Raw genomic sequence first — 24,050 nt, forward strand, 5'->3', positions numbered from 1 at the left:
GGTTGCCTATGTCCCAGGATCCGCTGGATTTTTGCGAATTATGACATTCATTAATGGATTCAAACGAGATTTCAGCTAATTATAGGAATATTATTACTTTATCGAAACACTTAGGTCATATTGTTGATTCGACTTATCTCTCTCTCTAATATGCTAAAGGAACACGCCACCTTGCTAAAAAATGTTTCACTCCACTCGGAATTTTCACTGCTATTTCACTGTAAAAATTCTTATCCATCAAATGCCATTTCAAGTACACGTATTTACAAGAGAAATGTGTGTGTTATGCCTCAAACAACTGATTTCACCGTCGCAGTGATTGGTTATGAGATGGATCAAGAAGGCCAAAAATAGTTTATTATTTGAAATGTTCCTTTCTAGCAATTAAATTTTTAATATGATTGAGGCAATGTGGCGTTAATTGTCAGCGGCACGCCCACCTGATCCTCGGCTTCATCCCACTTCTTGTTTTCACCAGGGATCTCGCTCTACCCCCACCCCTGCCGTCATGTGCTACCGGACATACCGAGGCGTTCTGCAATATTCACGCATTTCTAGCCCGGATTCTTTGCTTCATCATCAATTAATTTCAGTCCATCTTTTAAAGTTCTCACTTGTGTCTTCGGAAGTGCCATGGTCCAAAGACGAATAAGAATAAAACTAATAAAAATGAAACCGGACTCCATTGAACCCACACGGAAAACACTCGCTAGTTTTAAGTCAACCCACCCCAGAAAGTACGGAACCACTCGTACGAGGTGAAGTTCGGCACTAATGCTATCGCGTACGGCATAGGCAGAGCTTACTGCAGAGGGTGAAGCATGACCATATGACTGCGCAATGAAATTTTTTATCCTATAGAGAAGGCAACTTACCCACTCATTTCTAACAATAAGTAGCGTAGCTCTAGATGAGCAGATGAATTCAGATTGCTAGTCGAGAGAAACAAAATATCCTGAGAAGACATCGCTTCGTTAGCAACTCAGACAAGTGAGACTTGTAGCATAATTCGTAAATTGTAACCAGTCCCTGTTTTCGAAAAAATTCTGCATCAACTGCCGTGAAGCTCACTATCAGCTGCGAGGATATCGATATTCGCCAGAAATCACCATCGTATTGTTCCAATTATTTCCTTGCTTAAAATGCTTAAATAACGTTACAAATACGTCGTGTTTGGTATCAATCTTTACTGAATTACGTGCACATCACTAATATCTCAATCTAATAAAAGTATAATACCAATTGCCGAAATTCATTTTTAGGCACCTTTTGGGCTAATCGGTGATTCATGCAGCAGTTGACCTCCAGAGGATCTTTGAAGCGAGTCAGCTAAAAAAAGTCAGCGGTCAAGAAAGGGGGAGGCGTGAAAAAGGTTTCTTTTGTTCTCGAGTAACTTGATATTTTCTTTCGAACCTAAGGTCGTCGTAATACGATCCCTGCTCTAGCTGGGACCTTTTTTTATTTCGGAGAAGAAGAAAGGTTCAACCGGGGGGAGGCGAGTGCTGAATGGAGGGGGATACCGGATCTTGGGAAATGCGCTAATGTAACTATCCCACGGCACTCTGCTTCTCCCTATCGCATTTCAATCTCCTGGGGAAGATTCAAACTATGTGTCTGTTGTTATTAGCCATAAATAACACGTTGTAAACACTTCGTCTCATTTTTATCAAACGATGAATGCGGGAAAATTATACGGCGGGACCGCGATCTTCAAACGATCAATGCGGGAAAACGATACTTTGGGGAACGATAGATGCGGGAAAAAATTACATTGTCTTTATGGAACTTAAATTGGGACCAGGAGCGGCAAACGATAAATGTGGGAAAACGATGAATGCAGGAACGATAAATCGGGGTTCCACTGTACTTTAATAGCTGTGATGAAAATATCTCACTCTGTACATAGATCCGTTATGTCTGTAACAAAATGAGATTGCAATCTTTTGAGGCTTTAGAGATATGTACGTGTACCCCACAGGTCACCTGAAAAGGTGCATGGCAGGGGTGTGATCGACTGTTTTTTTGGCAGATGTTGGAGTGCAACGAGTGGACCAGATGGTACTCCCAGAACACCCCTCACTCCTCAAATGGCGACTTTGAGTCCATCCACTTTGTGCAGCAACGCAATCATTTCTGTCAGCACCCAACCTCCATTGAATGCACTACTGTCGATGGTGAGTTGGAGCAAGGATTATATTTCTCTTGACTTGATTAGATACCCATAGGCGGATCCAGGGGGGGGGCACGGGGGCACGTGCCCCCCCCAGACCCTCAAAAATATACATGATATTTAATACGGTCCCATTATCATTGCATTCGTTTTGTATTACGAGGTATCCTTGTGCCCCACCCAGAACAAAATCCTGGATACGGCCTTGCTTGTGCCCCTCCCAGAAAAAAATCCTGGATCCGCCCCTGTAGATACCTATAATGCCTTGCCACCTTAAAATTTCATAATTTGTCTTTATTGATGAACATATTAATAGAACTGAGTTACTCCCGAGGGCAATGAGATGTTGTCGATTCGCTGTCATGGGGTCTGCTTGCACTGTGTTTGCTTTGTTTGCTCTTTTGGTGGTATGGCTTTGCATTTGCAAAATTGTTATCACTGCTGCATTTGAAAAATATTTACCCTTTTAATAATTTTGCAGATGAGACCGCTTTTAGTGACACTGGGGATGAGGTGACATGTAGTCTGGAGAGTGGACTCAAGTGCTACAACAAGAACAATGGGAAGAGAGGGTGCAGAGACTACAAGGTTAGTGGTTGAGGTGGTCCAAAATTTACCTCAAAAGACTTGTGAGTGAAAAGTCTTATTTAGGAGTTATATTGTTTGATTTAGTGTGGCCCTAACCTCAAGGATTGCTGGTTGAAATCATGTGGGAATGACACATAGATATGTGCTGAAATCTATTGTGAACATACATCATCAGTATTGCCTCTCCAACCATAAGTTACATAATTACAATTTGGTATCATTAAGAGCTCCTCCTGTTTGGTATTCTTGCTACCTGTTTCCACCTGAGCGTACATGATGCCAATCTTTACTGACATGGTCCCAATTTTGGTCTATTTTTCTAATTGCCATCCATTTTTTTACACATTTATGTACGCTGCCCTGCTAAAATTTTTTGCAATTCATTTCTTTTTGCAGATAAGAATATTCTGTTCGTGTGAAACCACAACAAAATCACCTATTGCATCAACTTTTGCAGGTATTTTAGTTGTAATCAGTTTATTTCTATTTAGCCATTTAATTCTATCCAATACAAAGACTCTGATATTTATTGAGTGCTTTGAAAGAGGTAGTGTAATTATTAGCTCTGTGTTTGCAGGTAATCATCTACAAATTTTTGTGGTAAGATTTTTTAAAATGGATATTTGGAAATTTCTTGTCATTTTATCAATCATTGCTTATTAAATGCTTTAAAAATTTATATTTATGCCTGTTGTTCTAAAATTAAGTTTTAAAAACTAGAGTAGTAATTTGGACTTCATATTATTGAGAAAACCAGATTTAGCAGTTAGTTTACAACCTCTGTGCTTTTAGTTCCATGAATGGTCGATTATTTATCAGCCATGTGTCTCCTAGTATAAGTTTTGAGGCTGGCTACCACTTTAATCCTGAGGGTTTTTTTGTCTGTAAAGTGTATTTACCCACAATGTATTTTTTAAAGATTTTGGGCTAGGTAGAGGAAACAAGGGAGGAATGGGACAGTTCCAATTTCCCTCTTTTAATTTAAGTTTTTTAGTTCTTGCTTTTCTCAAATATATGACAAGCTGTAGCAGCATTTTCTCCTAAAATGGCTCCTGGCTCAGTTCTCTGAATGTGAATAAAGAAGAGGATATTGGTTTTCACACCAATTTTGGTAACTTTCGTGAGATGCTTTACCTTTAAATTTCTATTATTTTGATTATGACTTTCTCTTGCTGAAAGCACTGATGAAAATGCATGTCTTGTGGGTTTATTGCTGGTAATTTTAACAACATCTAGTTGCTTCTTAACACGTTCGCTGCCGGGCCCGAATTCTGCTGTCATTCCGCGTGTGCCAGGCGAATATTTTCGAACCTATTACCAAACGGCAATAATGATATTGAGCCTATCTCCGGGTTTTACTAATATTTCTCGGTATATTTAAACTCATTACGTGATGCGCTATCGCTTGTAACTTTATTCACGTGCGACGCCATAGGGCATCTCCCCACTTTTGACAATGCCTAAAATTTGATGAGACGCCATTTCGCGGCTCAGGCAATTGGATCTGCGTTCCAACTTTTTAGTGTACACTCAAAAGCTATGATTGAAAATAATGTTAAAGAAATTTTAATTGTTGATTATGCTTTTAATAATATTTCATATCGTATCCGGAGATGATTAGTACAATGATTTAAATTTGGGAGGCTTAGGTACGGCTGATCTGGACAGATCATAAATTTTTGTAGAAACACGTTTGGCTTTACTGAGGGCAACTTTGCGTCTCATCGCCTGCAAGAATTCTTTGTAACATCCGCGACAGCCAACACGGGCTTTTCTAAAATGAAGAAACAGCGCTAAAAATAGTGCGAAAAATACTAATTCTCGATTTTATGTAATGATAATTTTATCCTCTAAATTACCAGACTTCGAAGACTTCCTTCAGTGTTATTTGCATTTACCAGGTAGTGCGTCAATTTTTTTAGACCCTATCAACGGAATCCCGAAGAATATGCAGTCATTCTTCTATAATTTAACGTCTTCACTGCTAAAGAGAAATCATGTGGGCACCTAGATTCCGTGTTTCATTCCACAGTTTAAAAGCATTAACAGTGCAAGTCCCGAAAAGAGCATCATCGGCCACCTTCTGGTACCACCTCACTGTTTTTCGATAAGTGCAGTGATACAACGAAAGGGTGTCGGGCAACGAAAGGGCAATGTCAATTCCTCCCTTTATTTTATTGTACTCAATCACCATCTTTGGCTTAGTAACCACTTCCCCTCTTCGATTTCTTTCCCCGTTGGGATTATCTCCAATCTGATGGTGGTGGAGATCATGAATACGTCGCGCTGATCTTTCCATTTCTTTACCGTTGCTCCACAAGTTTTTCATTGCACTGAAATGCCTTTCTTTAATTTAGCAGTCGTTATTTCTCTTAACAGCCCTTTCCTATTTTTCCTAATGGTTCCCACAAAATGAGACTTATCTCCCAAGATTTCTTTCCATAAGCGTGGGATGAATCACCTCACTAGAAGTATCTAAACATTACAGCAGGAGCAGGGGTGCCGACTTACAAAAATATTGGGGGGCCCAAACCGGGGACCTTGTCTCTGTAAATTTTATAAGTAGTGAATTTTAAGTTTTTTAAGCATTTTAGAAGAGTCATATGATCGACATTAGAACCCTGATCACTCGAATCTCGATATCTGGACACTCCGGGGAAAATTGACAAGCATGACACATTTTTTCTTCACATCTGTAACGAATTTTTGGGGGGGCTCGGGCCCCCTCAGGCCCCGTGGAGTCAGTGACACTGAGCAGGAGTTATTAGAAGGTGAATAAAAAAAGTGGAATAAGTAATCATACCTGTATTAGAAGAAGAAAGATTACCTGACTCTGAGGATTCATACGACTCCTCAGACACCCTGAATTAGCGGTGTCACCTTCAGAAAATCCTTCAAGGTCGTTGGTGGAAGCCGAATTGTCAGAATGAAACATATGCTCGATTTCTTCTTCGTTAAAACGTTTCTTTCCCCCAATAATGCGTGACGGAGTACACATGATATATTCACTAAACTGATTATCACTTCCGTATCGAAGGCACAGACACAGAGAATAATTTTGGTATACTGATGCGCTCCTCACTCGGTTAGGTATGAGCGACAACTGAGGGAAGGAAAAAAACGAAAAAAAGCTCTGCAAATGTAATTTGAAACATTGTGTGGAGATATAATACCTCAAGCTTCCACTTGAAACATAGAATGATATAGCCATTGAAATATGCCACTACCGAAAAAAACACGAGAAACCGAAGGCGAAAAAAAATGAAATTCGAGCTGAAATGTGTTACCAATACCCTCCCTTGACAGAAGATAACATTGTCCCGTCAGTGCATTAGGAAATGTAGCTTAAATTTCAAGTTCTATACATCGCTTGATGATTCAACGAAAACGCTACTTTGATGCCCATTGGCGTCTCACTAGTTGCGTCCAGCAGCAATGCGAGACGCCATATGGCGTCTCACTAACTCGGATTTGAAGTTATGTGAGACGCCCTATGGCAGCGCGTGGCAGGGAACGTGTTAATGCCTAATAATACATGTGAAGTACAAAATGGCCCATGAGGGAGGTCTGGGTCATCAGATATGTGGAAGTAAAGGTATAGTGTCCCATTCCTTCCAGATACTATTATTTTTTTAAATTTCATTTTATAAGGCATTTTAATTTTCAGAATTAGGTAATTATGCCTCATAAGTGATCCAGAATGGTAATAGTGAAAAAATCCAGATGTGGTATTATTGCCAAATTGAACCATTCTGGAAGCTGTGAAGATGGTTTGTGATGAAGGCAAAAGTGTTATAGAGGTAGCAAGGGTAAAGATTTCATCAAAATATGCATTACTAAGAAATGCACTGAAAGTATTTGCTTACAAGGACAATGATAGTGTAATTTTTCAAAGTAATCTGATATGTGAAATGGTTTTCCTCTTTTGTACTACACAGGGAAAGGTTGTAGTAATGAGCATGATAATGGATATAATGTAAAATTCATATGAAAAAGGGGAGCCAATTTAAAAATTTTCTTCTCAACCAGAAGACATTTCAATATAGCATTGTAGCCTGAACTCGTCTCAAAACACATGAGTTTTAGCTCATTTCCTCATGAGCTGGAAATGTGTTGTTTACTAAGCTCTAGTCATAATGTTTATGTGAAGCTAGTGGATATATTTTGTAATTAAAGGAAACTCTTGCATGCAGTGATCTTGCAAGACAAGGTAATGATGAATAAGTCCAGTTTTATGAGATTAAGTCATTATTGTAGCCTATCTTCAAGGAATGTTTGAAAAGAGAAATCTTTGGCTTTCCCAAAGTAAGAAAGTTAAGTCGTAAGAATTTTGATACTCCAGGGCCATATGTCATTTAAGGGTTTATTAGCTCACCTTGTCTTTCCCGGGCATCACTTACTTTCATTCAAAATTATTGATTCTATGCATGGCTACTATAATTAATTAACTATAACTAATTAATTCATGTTATTTTCTAGAGGTAGGTATGCAAATTGTTTAAAATATTCCTGGAATTTTATTATGTATGCCATTTATTTAATCATTGAGTCCTGGATATTTCATGTCGTGGCTCCTTTTTGTACCACTGAATGCTCCATCATTAATGTTCTGAAGTCTTGGCTTCGTCCAACTCAATTGTGGGTCACTAAATGACAGGAGTCACATTTCAGTCAGCTCTGCCAGATGAATTAATATCGTAAAACATACTTACTCTGTGCCTAATCATGTGATTACTATTTTTGCAGATATTACGCCCAGTAGCCCAGGCCTCACAACCACTCCAGTGCTTTGTGATGGATGGTCTCCATGGATAAACGACAATGAAAACCCTAAATCTCTTCGTGGAGATCATGAATATAAATCAGTAGAGCAGTTGCACAGCATGGGTTTCTGCAAAGAGGTGTGTTTGTTTGTGATATCTCCTCTTGCATTGCTCTTAGTTGCAGTACCTGCTTCTTTTTATATACTACCTATGCAACCTGTGTTAGTGTGAACATATGGAAAATGCCATCACCTACTGCATAAGTACCTCTCGTATGTTTGCATGTTGACACCAGATTAAGTGATAAGATGTCATGGAGGAGTTCACTCTGTGAACAGAGTGATGATATGAGATGGATATATTTTTGTCAACATTTTGGAGGTAGTAGGTACATGAAATGCTGCCTTTGAAATTAAAATATGAAGGCCATTCTATAAGAAATGCCCCAAAGTCATTAATATGCATAGATCAATTCTCTTGTCAGTGCTTCACATCTGATGTTGGTTCTCTGCACTGGTGGAGTTTTGCACCATTCCAGCAGGAGGCTGAATCGTAGTGCAGTAGGGTGGTCCTTATTTTTAAATTTTTCGAATTACTTTTGGGACATCGCCCAGTTTTGTTCCATTTGGTGAGAAAATTAATTGTGAAAATTATTTTTGCAATCGGATTCCTGGAAAATGTGCTGCATCATCAAATTTTTTTTTTTTCAGAGATAACTGAAGATGATGCTACCGTCCGATTTTTGTATCACTTTCTTGTTTTTTACAACAACTCATAAGACATTCGTAGCCCATCGCCTCAAATATCTTTCATTTTTGCTCTTAGATTCCCGGGATATCATATCAAGATTGATCACGCCAAACCCAGGCAGGCATTTTGGGTGGCATGCGGGTTGCATACTAGGGGGGGGGGGCTGAAAAATTGCTTATTGAATTACCCTCATATTTATATAATTTAAACATATGAGAAGTATTGTATATATTTTTTCTAGTTTCATTTTGATTTGAATCAAGGTACAGTTTTTATCTATCTATTAAACGTAACTAAATAATATGTTCAATATGCAAACTCAAAGGATAGACATTTTTTTATCCATAAAACACTATGGTACTTGAAATTGATTTAAGTGGAAATATTTGGTCAAAGTAATGGGTAAAACATGTTAGAGAATGTTTGCGGACACATTTTAGATGCATGTATAATTTTTTAGTCAAGACACAAGGTCCAATGAAAAACTTAAGTCAAAATATATCTTTTCTTGAAGTTAATACCTCTTGACCAGTAAGCATGAGTGTTTACTGCTTTCCCAAGATCATAATTTTAATTATAAAAATAGTTAAGGATGAGTCAGATCTTAAATTTTTTCAGTTCTCGGTATCGGTCCGGTTCTCCTTAATCGGTTCTCGGTTCTTGATACTCGGTTCCAAGAATGAACTCTTATTATCTGAATTAATGGCAAATTTAAGTAAACAACCACAGGAAGTGAATGGAAATAATTTCACTAAAGATGCAAATTAGCAGGAAAGCTCTGTAGGAAAAAACTTAAGATCATCTCCATTTATTGCCAAGTAAAAGTTTAAATACCACATTGTTAAAGAATACATAATCGACCGATTTGTCACATTACATCAGGGAGCCACGGGTTCTTTCTCCAGGTTTTGCTATAAAAATTCAACATTTTAACTCTACTTATACTTTTTTGGTAGGAATATTGGCGGCAGTGCTTAACAGGCATTCACTGAAAACAGCAGTGGTCGATGTTGATTTTGAAGGCTCGCACGAAATATGCTTGGAACACAGTTTACATACTGCATGGCATCAGAATCAATGGTGAAACTCCCCCAACTTCTGACGACATCATGTGTTTATTGTTGTGCCTTGTATGTCAGTTCAAAATATATTCTCTATTCTGCGTTGTAGCTTAAATTGTTACTTTAATTGACAACTTATTCGCATGCTTCACTGTCACAGTTCTTATATTGTCAACAATAACCGCTCAGCACGCTGGTACAGCGACACAATTGATAAACTGAGCAGCTGTGAGCTAATGCAAAATTGTGATGTAGTGTTGCCTTTGGCAGGGTAACCACACTTTTCGATGCCTTGCATCAACTTATGAATAAGCTCATGGAACGCATCTTACTCATATGTCAAAGAATAATGTATATGTATATGATTCAATCATAAGACTACTTACAGACGAAATGATTTTCCACCGGCCACCATTCACGGTGCGGCACACGGCGTTGCAGACAGTCGTCTTGTCTGAAAGCCACTTGAATTTCACATGAACGGTGGCTGGCGAAAAGTCGTAACATCTGAAAGCAGACTCAATGTAGCATTGTCTGTAGTTCATGCCATAGATGGCGATTTGCCGTGCCGGATTGAAATGGGCACCATGCCGTTAACAGCGCAATGCGACTCGTTTGACATAGAGACCTATGGTAAGTTGAAAGAATGGCACCGTGCCATGGGTGGCGGCAGGTAAAAAGTCGGCTCGTTTGAAAGTGGCCACAGCTACGGAAATGTTACTATGCTGCTGAGAGCAACAAATTGACGAGCCCTCAAATGCGCATGTTAGCTCAAGCAACTCTCAAAAGAAAAAAAAACGTGGAAGCCATGCAATCAAATAGTAATATACCTATGCATTTTGTAGTCTTTTTTTTTCACTTTTTGGCCTTGAATACACTGCAGACCATTTTGGCTTCAGGTGCCAAATTCAAATCCTCGCGACTGTTCCGAGCCAGTTCCAAAGTACCGACTTCATGTGATCGGTTCTCGAGACCGGTTCCACAGGCTCAGAACCAGCAGTACCGAAAACTGGGTACCGGAACTGACCCATCTCTAATAATAATATACGTAGTATACATATTGGCCCCATTAGTTTGTGTACAAACATAAGTCAAGTCAAATAAAAGTAGCAATGCAGAATTAAGTTAAGTATGAAACATATTTCGTTATAGTATAATTAAAATGTACAAATATTTAAGTTTTACCTGTATTTAAGTTTCCAAGTAATGTGTAATGTTGTTTCTAAGTGACTCTATATAATGTACTGGTGTAATTGGCTGTGTTCAGGGAGAGGTGGCTGAAATTGAATGCAGGGACAGCAAGGCAGAAGTTCGATTTTCTGAGACATTGGATTCTGATGTCATTTGTTCCATCAGTGACGGTTTAATTTGCAAGAATGAAGCGCAAGTTAAAGGGCGACACTGTAAGGACTACAAAATTCGATACTACTGCAGTTGTGGTGAGTCAAATTTTTTTGGAGCATTTTTTGGAGTTTTTGCAATTTTAAGTGGGAGTCCCAGTTGGTTTGTCATCCTCTGTTGAATTTCTTCTGTGAGTTATCAGACTTATCTTTTTTTAAGACCTCTTTTAACCCTTAGAGTGTGAGAACTTTTTCATACTTTGTGCATGCTGAATGTGGCATTTACCTAGAATTTTTATTGCTTCCTATATATCTCGCTCTTGGCACTTTCCCCCAGTGGCATAGCGAGGGGGAGTTTGGGGGATAAACCCCCCATCAGAGCTCAGAGAAACTTTTAATTTTCATCCATTTTACTTAATTGGATTGATATTACTAATAGAATAGCGTAAGGATTAATAAAATATCCCTCAGAAAGCTGTAAAACTCACCATTTTTTAAAAATTCCGAAATTTATTAATCTCGCACCTACCGCTTATCCTAGTGGGTATTCCATACCCCCACACACCCCAGCATTAGTTGCACCTAAACCCCTTCCCCAGCCTTAATTCCTAGCTGCGCCCCTGGTCTCCCCAGCCATAAGAATCGCTAAGGGGCTTAACTGTACCAGACCAGCCCTTATGGCAGGGGGTACCTCCTGCATAGGCTGGCAATTAACATCGTGAACTCCCACAGCCTGAGGGTTAAAGCAGGGAGACAAGTCACCCTTTGCCACACGCCACATGTGAGACAAGTCACCCTTTTTAAAAATATCAATTGCACTTTTGTGACTTGTGTTAACAAATCAATATTTAATTGCTTTGTATTGCTTATATTTAATTGCCCCTTTTATGTATTAGTTTTTGAACAATTAATGCTACTTTTCTTTTCAGGTGTTGCCCCAATAGAAACTACTGTATCCATAGTGCATTCCACGACCTCCCCGCCTCCCGACTGCCACCTCAGGTATTGTTTCAGGCATATGTACTTCTCAATTCTATTTTCTATTGTGCAAATCAACTAAGTGCCCTAATCCTTTGGCAGAGTGTTTGAAGGATTGCTCACACAGTGACCTTTGCGTGCATGTGTTCTTTGAAGATGGAAGAATTTTAAGGTAGTTTTTTAAGTCCATAGTAGCTGCCCATTACACTTGTTCCTTACAATAGGGCAGTTTCCTTCATCAAAGAAAACGTAAGGCATTGATAGCGATACCTTACCCACCATTAGTGTATTCATAATATACAAATTATTTGGTATTATAAATCCCATTTTAGACGGATGGCAGTGGTCAATTTTAACTGCATTTGAAAAAGGACAGATTGGCGCCCATGCGATGCCACTCCACGTGACGTCACAGGGACCTAGTTTCTATAAGAGTAGATAGGAGTTTTACATCGTCTGAGATTACCAATGCATGCATGAGACACAGAGCTCAGGGAAACATGTCTTAATAATCACCTATTAAAACTGCTTAAGGTCAGAAAGTTTCGTTCGTTTGATAAGGTATTAATAATCCTTATTTAAGCCAAGCGCTACACGCTGGCTGGGTGCCTTGCTACCTGCTAGCATCCTGTGTCGTATCAGCGCTCTAAGCCTCGCCCCAAGATCACCTCACTTGCGGCAGCGGGAACCAGAACGACGTCACATGGAGTTTTCCCAGCATTCATAGTTAGCCGTCGCGTTTTCGCGGGCTTGAAAATTTTCACTTTTCATTTAATCGCGAAAAATAGATATCGTCATTCGAAAATGTAGGAGCGTGAAGTACGTACTCCAGGAGTAATAATCTTTTGATTTAGGCAATAAAAAAATAATAGTAAACCACCCTATTATGCCCTGGTAGCTAGCTTAACTGGCTAATGCACTCGGCTGGAAATCAAGGGTTCCGGGTTCGAATCCCTTTCAAGGTGAATGGTTTTTTCACTGTAGATTTTTCCAGGAATTTCCACTATATTACAGAAATTATACACCCAAATCCCGCCACTAATGTGATCTAGAGACTCTTACTTGCAGATGTCATGGTCACATGCACCATCAAACTGACAATAGCATTAATACTTTAATTATAATGAAGTGTTTGTTTCACTCTTTAAGTAGGTAAATGTTATATGTGTGACATTATATTTCTTTGTGGATATTTCGTTACATTCATTTATCACTTCTCATAATCAAAGTATGAACAAAATTGCAGTTTGCTCTTATTAGGAAATTCTTGTGGCTTCTTGTAGCAAAAGAAGAAAATTGCCAGTTCTGAATGTGTGGATTGGATGGCTTCTCAAGCTATAAGCTACCAAGGTCAGAATTGGTTGAAGTGTTACGCAAAATAAATTTTTATGCTATTGACAATTTCCTGCGTTTCAATTTTGGTGAGTGGCTGATTGCATTTTGACATTGAAGAAGAATACACACTGGAGGTTGGGATGGCAAAGTGATAAAGAGGACTCTAATGCTTTACGTCGTATGTGTACAGCACACTCCCAATTAATCCCAATGGGCTAATGATGGGGAGAGAGAGAGAGGGCACGAATAATCGGAAAACACGGATAACCCAAACTTTAACCTCAATGTCTTGTAATGTTCATAGTTTATGTAAAACAAACAACATATTATTAATCTCTATCGTAACAGGCTAAACTTTGTGGAGGTTCATTCTAATAAATAAAAGCGAACAAACTATGTGTAAATCCACCAATTTATTTATGTGGTACTACTAGTTTCGAAGCAGTGGGGTCATCATCAGGTACAAAGGCTACAAAGAAACAAACATCCTTATATATCATGTGGTATCGGGAGGAAGAAGGTGGGTGGAAGGGGTGGCTGGGAAATCTGAGGTATGTGATTGGGCGTTGTGGGAGGGTGGTGAGAGTTGAAAGGTTGTTGGTAACAACCTTCTGTTACTCCCGACCAACGGTCTTCCACACCCCGCCCCTCTCCAACTCTCACCACCCTCCCACAACGCCCAATCACATACCTCAGATTTCCCAGCCACCCCTTCCACCCACCTTCTTCCTCCCGATACCACATGATATATAAGGATGTTTGTTTCTTTGTAGCCTTTGTACCTGATGATGACGCCGCTGCGTCGAAACTAGTAGTACCACATAAATAAATTGGTGGATTTACACATAGTTTGTTCGCTTTTATTTATCAATAAATTATTATTTATTCAGTGATTCTGTTATTTTAGAGTGCTTCCCAGACTCATTGAGAGCTGTCTTCGCCAGTTCGCAATCTTTTTAGCGGCAAAAACATGGCTTTACTCATATTATTTATGCTGCATGCAAGGCCTAGTTACAAAAACCACACATTTGTGATCAAGGATACAGAAAGTGGTTTGCATGAATGCTTCAAAACCACTGCTCGACGTCTGAAATTACACTGTCAGGCACCACGCCACGTAGTCGCCTCTCGCACTAGTTGCCCAGGTTGCAACTGCTGCGGGACGTGTATCCGTGATCACGGAGAGCGGTCGCGTGATGCGAGGCTTGGAAAACAGGAGCATGGTGCTTCCATGAATGCAGCTATCGCGCAATCGCTTCCGTTTTTCCGGTGATTTTATGTCTGATTTTATTTTTTTATAAAGATCGCAGAAAGTATTGAGCAAGAGTGAAAATCATGCATGGACAACCCACAACACGGTTCCACATACAGGACAGCTGGATAATCGGGAGTCTACTGTAGTAACTATTCAGTTTGTTAGCATCAGAGTGCCTTTCTACTTGATGAAAAGCGTAAAATTAACCTTAAAGAATATATTCTTACACCAACCAGGTATTGAGATCATTCATTAATCATCCATTGTCTTGCCAGTGAGCTTATGTAAATTATAGGTTGCAATTATGGGCTTTGCGTAGTAATATGGGGCAGTTGTGATGTGACATATTTGTGAAATCATCTGTCTCGATTGTTTCATTTGTGATTATGATGGCTTTTTTTGGAATTTTTGATGGCTTTCATCATTCATGCTCCCTTGGGAAATTGCTTGGAAGTTCTGCAATATTCATAGCAATTTCACTTTCTCATTTCAGCTTGAAGCCATTGGTGAATGGTGCTGAGCCCCTTGGTGATGATGCATTCTCTGCAAGTAGTTCAAAAAACCTAAAGCATGGTCCACACTCTGCAAGGATGACAACTGCTGATCATGAATCTGGTGATTATTCTCTCTATTGGTTTGATAGTATGTTATTAGCTGCTATGGATGATGTCTGAATTTTTTGTAACAAACCTGTGGTGATGTTCCTGAGGGAGTGCTGTATGGAATGCTTATTGAGTGCTTTTGGTGAAGATGCTCTGTGATTATGTACAGTGGAACCTCGTTTAAGCGAGTACGGGCTATAGCGACACTCCCGCTATTACGAGAGATAGCCGATGCACCATCAATTGACCCTATAATGAGCGTGTTAAAAAATTCGTTTTTACGAGGCCCTTTTGGTGTTGGCTCTCGCCATAGCGACGGTTTCACCGCCGGAAAAACTTACATCAAGACTCCTTAATCTCTGTAATTGCTAGCGATCTGTCAGAAATGAAGTTAATGGAGTGCTCAGTCTCAAATTTATGTAGTAAACTGTCGTTAGATAAATAAGTAGTTAATTTTGGTGAAAATATTGTGGCATTAGCATTCGCGAATGCTTGATCTTCTTTTGTTCCTCGGGCGGCAGAAAGCTGTCGTCAGCATAACCGTACATCCATGGGTTGCATGAATAGAAAGCATTTGATGGCAGACACCATGGCCAAAAAAACACCAAACACGTCTAAGCGAGAAAATAAAAAGAAAGGAGTAATATGAGAGTGTCGAAATTAATTTATCTTCCTATTCGCTCTTCACAATTAAAAAAAAACAAAAGCGCCCAAGGAAAGCAGACTATAAGGATCTTTGTTCGGGTGGTTTTGCCCACTCCAATCTGCGGGAACTCCTGAGAAAGGGGCTATGCCTAAGCCTAAAGCGGAGTATTTCAGGGATAGATTGCCAATCGAGAATTTTAAGAGTTCGGAAGGTTTATTATACTAATGCAAAGCACCAAATCTCCCCTCGTATTTGCTGGTGATGCCTGCGGTGTAAACCCGAAGTCGTGAAAGAAAGGACTCCGATCATAAGTATCTTAAGGATTATTCCCCACGTTATATAACATAGACGAAACGGAACTTTTTTACATCCTACTCCCCGACAAAATCCTTGCAGTACGAGGTATTTCTTGCAATGATGCCTCTAAAGGTATGTAGTGCGCCTTAGCGATGATGTAGGATGTGCGATGCAATGATACTGAGCGTGAATTGTCTGGATGGACGTATTTATTCTCCGTGGCGGATTCACAAGGGTGAACTATTCGCGTCAGTGGTCGGAGTCTTACTGGCGCTCTCTTCCATCACGTGGGTAGCCGAGCATCCCCTGGTGGCCGCTGGAAGAACTCACAGAACAACTGACTCTCGTTTGCAGTGCCGTGGTAAACTCGGTGTATTATTTCAAATACGTCGCGAGTGTAACACTCCAAAAGGAACTTTTTTTAACAATGGCAATTTTAATCACATCATTTTTCAAGCTTAGCAAACCTTTTACCGTAGAAATGAAGATATTACATTATCTGATAGAAAAAGTCTTCCAAGGCAGGAACGTTATGCAACCTTCCACCGTTTTCGACTGCAGAAACAAATGCAATACGTCATTTCACTTCACTGCCGCTTAATGTACAGGAACAATAAACATACACCAATGGAAACATTTGAGGCATTAAATAACCGCGATACAGTTTTATTAATTAATTTTTGAATTTTCAGTGGAAAATACCAAAATAATAGAATGATTACGTAAATGCACTAATTAAGTGCATAGAAAAATGGCTTTGTCGGTTGTGCATTGGCATAATGATTGACAAAACAATGCTTTGCATGATTTTTATTCAGTGCGGGGCTTATTAATTGTTTAAATAGGAAGTCGTTGTTTGAGTAAGAAAATTTAGTGATGCAAAAAAACATCACCTTTCGTCTGGATTTATACTTAGGTTTATCAGATAGAAATTTATCTGTCGCCGCACCACTCCTGTTCCTGTATAACTGTTCGCAACATGTATATTGGCTATTATTTGCTCCACCTCCGGTAAAGCGACAATTCGCTATAGCGAGTGTTTATTGGTGCACCGTGGGGTGTCGTTTTATCGAGGTTGCACTGTAATTTGCTGGTAAACTTCTCCCTTCTCACTTAGAGACAATACTACACTTAGTCATTATGCTACTTTTTCTTAATATTATATTCAAGTAATTTGAGAAATTTCTTTTGAATCCTTTCCAGAGCATTGATGTGTGTCTCATAATATGGATTCCATATTCCAGAATAGATCTCACTAGTGTAGCATAAAGTAATGACAAATAATTTACATTTTTTAAATCTCTACAAATTCGGTTGATAAACCCCAACATTTTGTATGCCTTAATACTTTTTTGTATGTTCAATGTGCACTTTAAAGCGTAAATTATTTTCAAATAAAATTCCTAAGTCAAAGAATCAATTTACTCTCTTCAAGGGGGTACTAGCTATACCATAATGACCTAGGGAGGGGGCATTATTTTTGCAAAAGGTCATTACTTACCTTGTACTTATCAAAATTCAATTGCATCTGGTTAGAACCACACCAAATGATTGAATTGTTGAGGGAATGTTGTAGTTCCTTGACATTCTCAGTGCAATTCATAGGGTGGTAAATTTTTAGATCATCAGCATACAGAAGACATTTTGTGGAATGAATATAAGAACATATATGGTTAATAAATAAAAGAAAAAGTAAAGGCCCTAGGTGGGATCCTTGAGGTATTTCCGAAGTTGCAATAAAATCAAAAGATTGTGGGTTATAAATTTTTACTTGGAGAATTCTGTCTGAAAGGTAGCTTTTTAGCCATGACAATAGGAGGCCAAAAATATCGGAAGCCTCTGATTTGGAAATTAAAATGAAGTACATAATTCACTCTGTTGAAGGCTTTAGATAAGTCACAGTAAATGGTATCTATTTGATAAAGTGGAGTGTCCCTTCCTGAATCCGTGCTGTTCATTAGTTAGTACATTTTCCATTAAAGGGCTTACCTTATTAGTGACCAGGCTTGCAAGGACTTAAGCCAATGCAGACTGTATTACTATGGGTCTGTATTTACTCACATCATGCTTATTTCCACTTTTGTGGACAGGGACCACATATGAAGTTTTGAATGAATCCGGGAATACTCCCTTCTCTAAAGACATATTGAAAAGAACATACAAAGGGTATAATGAGTTACAACATGCTTTAAGTAAAATTAGGGGGAATACTATCTGGTCCCATACTTTTTGAGATGTCAAGTTGCTTCAATTTAATAAGGATCTCATTGTTAGAGAGTTTTACATGCTTAAAAGTATCTGAGAATTGAAATGAAGGTATATTACCTGGGACATCAGTAGAGTAAACTTTTGAGAAAGGGGTAGCAAACAAATTACTTATTCCTTGGGGATTATCACATCTTTCATTCTGTAGGTACATACATAATTTTTGGTAACATATTTGATTTTTTAAGATTATTTACATGTGACCAGAAATATTTCACATTGCCAATTATATCATTTTGGGTAGTGTCAATGTAATTGGCATAACATGATTTAGTCAAAATTTTAAATTTTTTACGGAGACGAGCTAATTTTTGATAATCTTGATCACCAGTAATTTTGTAGGCTTAATGAGACATTTTCTTTTCCTCAATCAATTTTTCAAATCAGAGGAGAACCATCTGGGGTACATACTTTATCCTACACAAACTATTGGCGTATGCATAACAATTGCATCATACAGAGTGCAGTAGAATTTGTTGGCGGCAATATTACAGTCAGGTACAGTGAGTAAGCTAACCCAATTTATATCATGTAAGAATTTGTTTAGGCTATCGAAATCACAATTTTTAAAATCATATATATTTGGTGGTTTGGTATTAGAGTATGAGCTTTTCATAAACATAATATCAAGGTGAAGAGGTGGATAGTACGTAGATATGTATCACAGTTTATCATTGGCATAGGGTAAGTTGTGACATTAACATTTTCACAGCTAGAAAAAACTATTTCTAGTTGGTTACCTTAGCTGTTGCATACCTGACTAGCTTGTTTTAAACAGAGAAATGAATAATGTTCGATTTAAATTTTGGCCTGAGCATGAGCATTTGATACAGGAAATTCTTCATTAATGTTATACCTATTTGCAACCGGTAAATTCTAATGCAGTGTTGCATTCTGCAGGATAACCACACCTCTCGATGCCTTGCATTGGTTTATCAGTTATGAAAAAGGTCTCAGAACGCATCTAGTTTGTATATCGAGGACTTACTGTATTTGTGCATAATTTAATGTTAAGGGCGCTTTCAGAAGATACGATTGAAGAGACGAGGAATTCTTCATCTGTAAGAAAATAAAATCACAAACATAAATGAGGAAAGGAACATGAGAGTTATCCATAATTATTATGAAATTAAAGTTCACTTATGGCAAGTTCACTTATTCTACAAGCAATCATAGGAACCTTATCTTCATGCCTTCTGGGTATGCCTTTGCTTTCCTAAACGACACCAATGGCCTTGGCTGTCGCCCCTCAAAATGCTGATGCTGATCATGTGACTTGGTGGACACAAATTCAGAATCTAAAAAATTCCTAATCAATAATAACAATGGATATTTTTTGAAATTCCAAAAGTTGATGAGGACAAGATTGAATCCTGCATGCATGCTGTGATTTGATGTTTAAAATTTACATAATTTCTGTAATGACACACAGGTTTCCCTGGCTCTTAGGAAATACACATTTTTACTTATTTATGATTGTGTTTTCATTTAGTGTTTGCATAAGAAAATGTTTACTGCATTGCTTTACAAAAATGTATTGCTTGTGCATGGTTTTTATTGCCTTGTATTTCCACGCAATTTTTGTTTATCTTTTGTTTATCTTCTTGTGAGCAGGTTTGGGGTGGATCGCTAGGCATCAGAATCAGAATCAGTATCTTCAAGTTGACCTTGGGAAGGTTGAGCCTGTGTATGGCGTCCAAGTGCAGGGCACCACTGGCCCACCGCCCATGTTTGTCTCCAGCTTCTTTCTCCTCTTCAGCGATGATGGCCTCAAGTTCAGCTATGCCACAGATGCAGATGGCAAGCCCAAGGTGACTATACTAAGCCAGTTTCCTTGTGGTACTTGAGCTTTACAAATTATATACACTGTGGAACTGTTTTAGGTGCTTAGATTTTTCTTAGTGGCCATATAACTGAGAGCCCAGAAGTACTGGCGTTTGCAATCAATATTCTTAGAACCAATAGGGAAATAGGAAAGGGGAATACTTTAAAGGGAATACTTTAAAGTAGTGGTATGAGTGAAAGTGAACTATCTAAGAAGCTAATCTATTCTATCTAGAATAGAATACTACATAGTTAAGAATGATTTAGTGAATTTTGTTTCAATTGGGAATTACTTTCAGGTGTCCATTAGTTTCAACATTACTAGACATTTTGGGGAGGGGACAAAGGCCAAGACTTTTTTTTTATTTTTGATGTTGTAATTCAACAGTGTGATGCTGGATGGCATTCTCCTGTCCTTTTCGTGAGTTGATTGATTTACTTAAAATCTAATATTAATTTTCCATTCCCAGCGTGCGGCCGTGCTTAAGTCTACAAAATTGTTACGTTAGACCCATACTTAAGGGGGCGCCCTAGCACGGTCGCCGAAGACGATGCAGACCCTTTCTATTAACCAGTTTGTGCTTCGCTCATTATAGGTACATAGCGGTTTCTTGACTCAGAATATTTTAAAGCTTAAATCTGGGCCTTGAGACAAAGACGGGTCTTTTACCAGGTTTCCTACAGGAGATACTTGACGCTTAATTTCATGAATTTCGATTTTTTTCAATGACTATCACCACGGCGCAAATTCACGTATAGACAATCCGACCAGCCAAAGCATAATATAATCCTTCAACTACAAGCAAAGGCTGCACGTATGCCACACGTCGTAAATCAAAGTTTCAATTTGGGAAATTGTGAGACCTTGCAGCCAGTTTTTCGATAACGCGCAGTCGTTTCGAGTCGTCCTAAACACCTTTCCTCCTTCCGCGAGTCATCCTTCACTTCTTTTCCTCCCCTCCTGGCCTTCCCTTCCGAGGCACGCAGGCCCTCCCCTCAACAGCAACACCGGCAGGTTTTCTTAGTTGCTTGATTTTGAGGTCGCATTGTCGTTCTTATGTTTTGCGTAATTCTTTTTGTGGTGCGATGGAAGTGTCTAGCAAGCCCCAAGGGAAACGACGCCGTCGAAAAGAATGGAAGCCTTGGAAAAGGAAGACGCGCAATAAACAGAGACTTCTGTCAAATTAACATAAAATGATCTCAACAATGTTTTCTTATCTTTTGATAAAATTGTCAGAAGTATATGTCTGCAGTTGCGTTTTGTTTTAAAATGAGTAATTTTTAAGGATGCCATAGCAAGAATGGATATGGTTAGATTCCGTAGTAGTGAAAATTTCTTTTCTATTGATAGTTTCTATCGTTTCTATTATTTTTTATGAAACGATAAAAATGTTTTATTTTTCACGTCTTGATAACATGGTGAGAGAAAAACTTCATTTTTATTCACAATGCTACGCATAAGATCTTACACCGCATAACAAAATAATTATCAACTTTGATTCTTAAAAGAGAAATCTTGCACCAACCTGCCACCCCACCTCTCCTATCAAGTTATGTGCCTGAGTGTCCAACCACCCAACGCGGTGATTAGATGCGGAAATTTGTTCAGCATTAGTTATAGTTGATGATATTTCGCTAAAGATGAGACGACATTAAAGTTTTCTACACTTGCATCCATTATAAATTCCATATAAGTGTTATTTTTTGATTTTTTTAATGTGATAATGGAGAACTTGCAAGGATTTTGTACAGGCAATTTAACTCATGCATCGTATAGAACATCAAAAATCTTTAATATGTATACTTCTCTTTAACCTGAGTGACGCATATTAACTGAACAATAGCGCCCTGAAAATAATGAAATCGTTTTACGGAATTAATGACGCGTGACGTCATATATGCCGTTCCGTGGCATGGTAACCAGGCATAACAAAGTGTTTATCAGTTCGAGACGCTGGGAAGTGGATTTACCTCTCCTGCGCTGTAGCACAAGTTTAAAGAAGTACGCTATCTGTTTTTATTTTACACTTAAGAGAATTATCGGCATGGAAGCTGGATATATTCGTGCGGAGTCCGGAAATCTGCCCGAAGTCGATTCTCCCATAATGATGGAGTACTTATTGAGCTGTGACAAGTAAACATCAGCTGAAATACGGAATGTAAAGGCTTTGCGGTAAGTATTTTATGTTATTTACAAGATAAATGAATATATAAATTGTTTTCATGTGAATTCTGTTGCAGTAGGTCGTCATTATTAGCAAAGTTGTGATAATGCATGTGACCTTTTCGCAATGTTTACATTATGAATCTCTATTTCAGATCTATGAGAAAAGAATACATTGAGAGGGCGACTTTACGTGTGCCATTACAAAGATCTAATAACTTATGCCGGGTGAAGTGTTTTTCTGAAACGTAAAGTTACGGCCAAAAATTATAATGCCACCATGGTGTTCGACGAAGCGTCGAAGACGATTTTGAACATTGCCTGTCACGATTGCACAGCGTCGTCGGGTAATTATAATGCTTCGGCGTAATGATCCATTAGTACTAGTTATTTACTAATTCATGCATATCTTTATTAGTAGCTGCGACCACAGTTAATGGCTTTATAAGTACCTTTATGTTATGATGTTTATTTGTAATGGTTTCAAGTAACCCTTAAATTTATTGTAATTTCATCAAAGTTTAGACGTATACCGACGTTTATATAGACGAAATATGCAAGTAGAATCGATGGTAATATGTAAAATAATAATTTGTAAAAAATACAATGTGAATTATTTTTCTGGAAGATGACTAATGATGCAATGTTTACCACTTCTTGTTTTAAGGGGAATGCAAGCATGCCTTCCTTAACTTTCCTAGAGTGGCTCCACAACAAGAGCTTCGAGCCTTCCCCAACTGAAGTTGAGTGCTATTGGCGCAAACCACCTTTGTCTGGTGTGAGAAACCAACTCCTTATGGCCACTGATCTAGGAAATTTGAAGCCTGTGGACCCAATTCTTGGAATTGTTGATTTCAAGGACCGGGTATAGATGGAAAATAACGATCAATGTGTTCTGTTGGCTTACAACTCTCCCTCTCACTCCCTTGAGCAGTTGGACTTCTCTTGAAACTCAAAACTTCTCTTGACTTGAAACTCAAAATTTGACCCATAAGCTCTATGAGGATTCAGCAGACAGGTTTTCGGAGTTACTACCGCGTAGATTCATCTCTGCAGACGACAGTTTCACCGGCATTACAGCAGGCTTCTTCAGGTCAATGAAGTGGAGATCCGTGGTATCGCCCGTCTCTTAAACACCCCGTCGGAGGCCGGTGCAAGAAGCCTGCTGCAATGCCGGCGAAACTGTCGTCTGCAGAGATGAATCTACGCGGTAGTAACTCCGAAAACCTGTCTGCTGAATCCTCACCACACCGCGAAAGCCTACACAAGGAGCTCTATGAGGACTTCATTCAATTTGCTAAGTCAAAAATGACCCTGCCCCTCTGTTTACAAGCATCATCATTGACTGTTGGGCAGGCATCATGTCACCTGTGGCATAAGTTGAGGTATGCACGATTGGGTGCCTCAATGATTTATACAGAGGCTAACTGTAAGATGGATGGTGGTGGTGCCCTGGCAGAGCAGCTGTTGGGTGCTCGACCCTTTAAAATCACAGGGCCAATGAAGAGGGGGAAAGACCTAGAAGGTGATGTAATTAAGTCATTAAGACGAGAGTTGGGTGTTAGTTTTGAAAATACAGGACTTTTATTGAAGGCTGAACTCCCTGAATTTGTGGCATCGCCTGATTAGTTCTGAATATGTGGTAAAGGTGAAGTGTCCCACATCTGAAACATGCAAGAATTGTATTAGCAAATGTGGGAAAGTGGGCGTTAGATGCCATGCACAACTGCAACTCCAAATGTTGTTTTATGGGAAGGAAAAAGGAATATTTTGCGTTGCTGACCCTAAGTACGAAGTCATTTCCAAAATTGAAATTAAAATTGTCAATTATGATACAAATTTAGCGAAGACACTGGTTGACTGGGCCAGAGAACTCTGGAGAAAAAATATATTCCCACTGTTAATTAAAGCCCTTTGATTTCAATAAAATGTTTTGATGTATTTTACTTTACAATTTCTTTTAAAACCTTAATCCATTTAAATTTCACCAGAAGTCAACTGTCTATGTTAAC

At 38.8% G+C, this 24,050-nt stretch overlaps 1 protein-coding gene and 1 long non-coding RNA gene across 4 annotated transcripts in view; both read left to right on the forward strand.

Annotated features, from left to right (window-relative positions):
* LOC124158430 (hemocytin) overlaps positions 1–24,050 on the forward strand; it is a 309,825-nt gene that overhangs the window by 144,417 nt on the left and 141,358 nt on the right. For all 3 annotated transcript variants that reach the window (XM_046533513.1, XM_046533511.1, XM_046533512.1), the window contains exons 46-53: positions 2,030–2,174; positions 2,652–2,758; positions 3,155–3,215; positions 7,505–7,659; positions 10,600–10,771; positions 11,602–11,674; positions 14,734–14,855; positions 19,665–19,861. In XM_046533513.1, the coding sequence (XP_046389469.1) occupies positions 2,030–2,174; positions 2,652–2,758; positions 3,155–3,215; positions 7,505–7,659; positions 10,600–10,771; positions 11,602–11,674; positions 14,734–14,855; positions 19,665–19,861 (1,032 nt within the window). The remainder of the gene's footprint in view (positions 1–2,029; positions 2,175–2,651; positions 2,759–3,154; positions 3,216–7,504; positions 7,660–10,599; positions 10,772–11,601; positions 11,675–14,733; positions 14,856–19,664; positions 19,862–24,050) is intronic.
* LOC124158431 lies at positions 21,606–23,112 on the forward strand. The gene is made up of 3 exons (XR_006864785.1): positions 21,606–22,047; positions 22,194–22,385; positions 22,706–23,112. It is a non-coding gene; the product is annotated as an uncharacterized LOC124158431 (long non-coding RNA).

Source organism: Ischnura elegans, chromosome 5 (assembly GCF_921293095.1).
Source record: "Ischnura elegans chromosome 5, ioIscEleg1.1, whole genome shotgun sequence".
Lineage (NCBI taxonomy): Eukaryota > Metazoa > Arthropoda > Insecta > Odonata > Coenagrionidae > Ischnura > Ischnura elegans.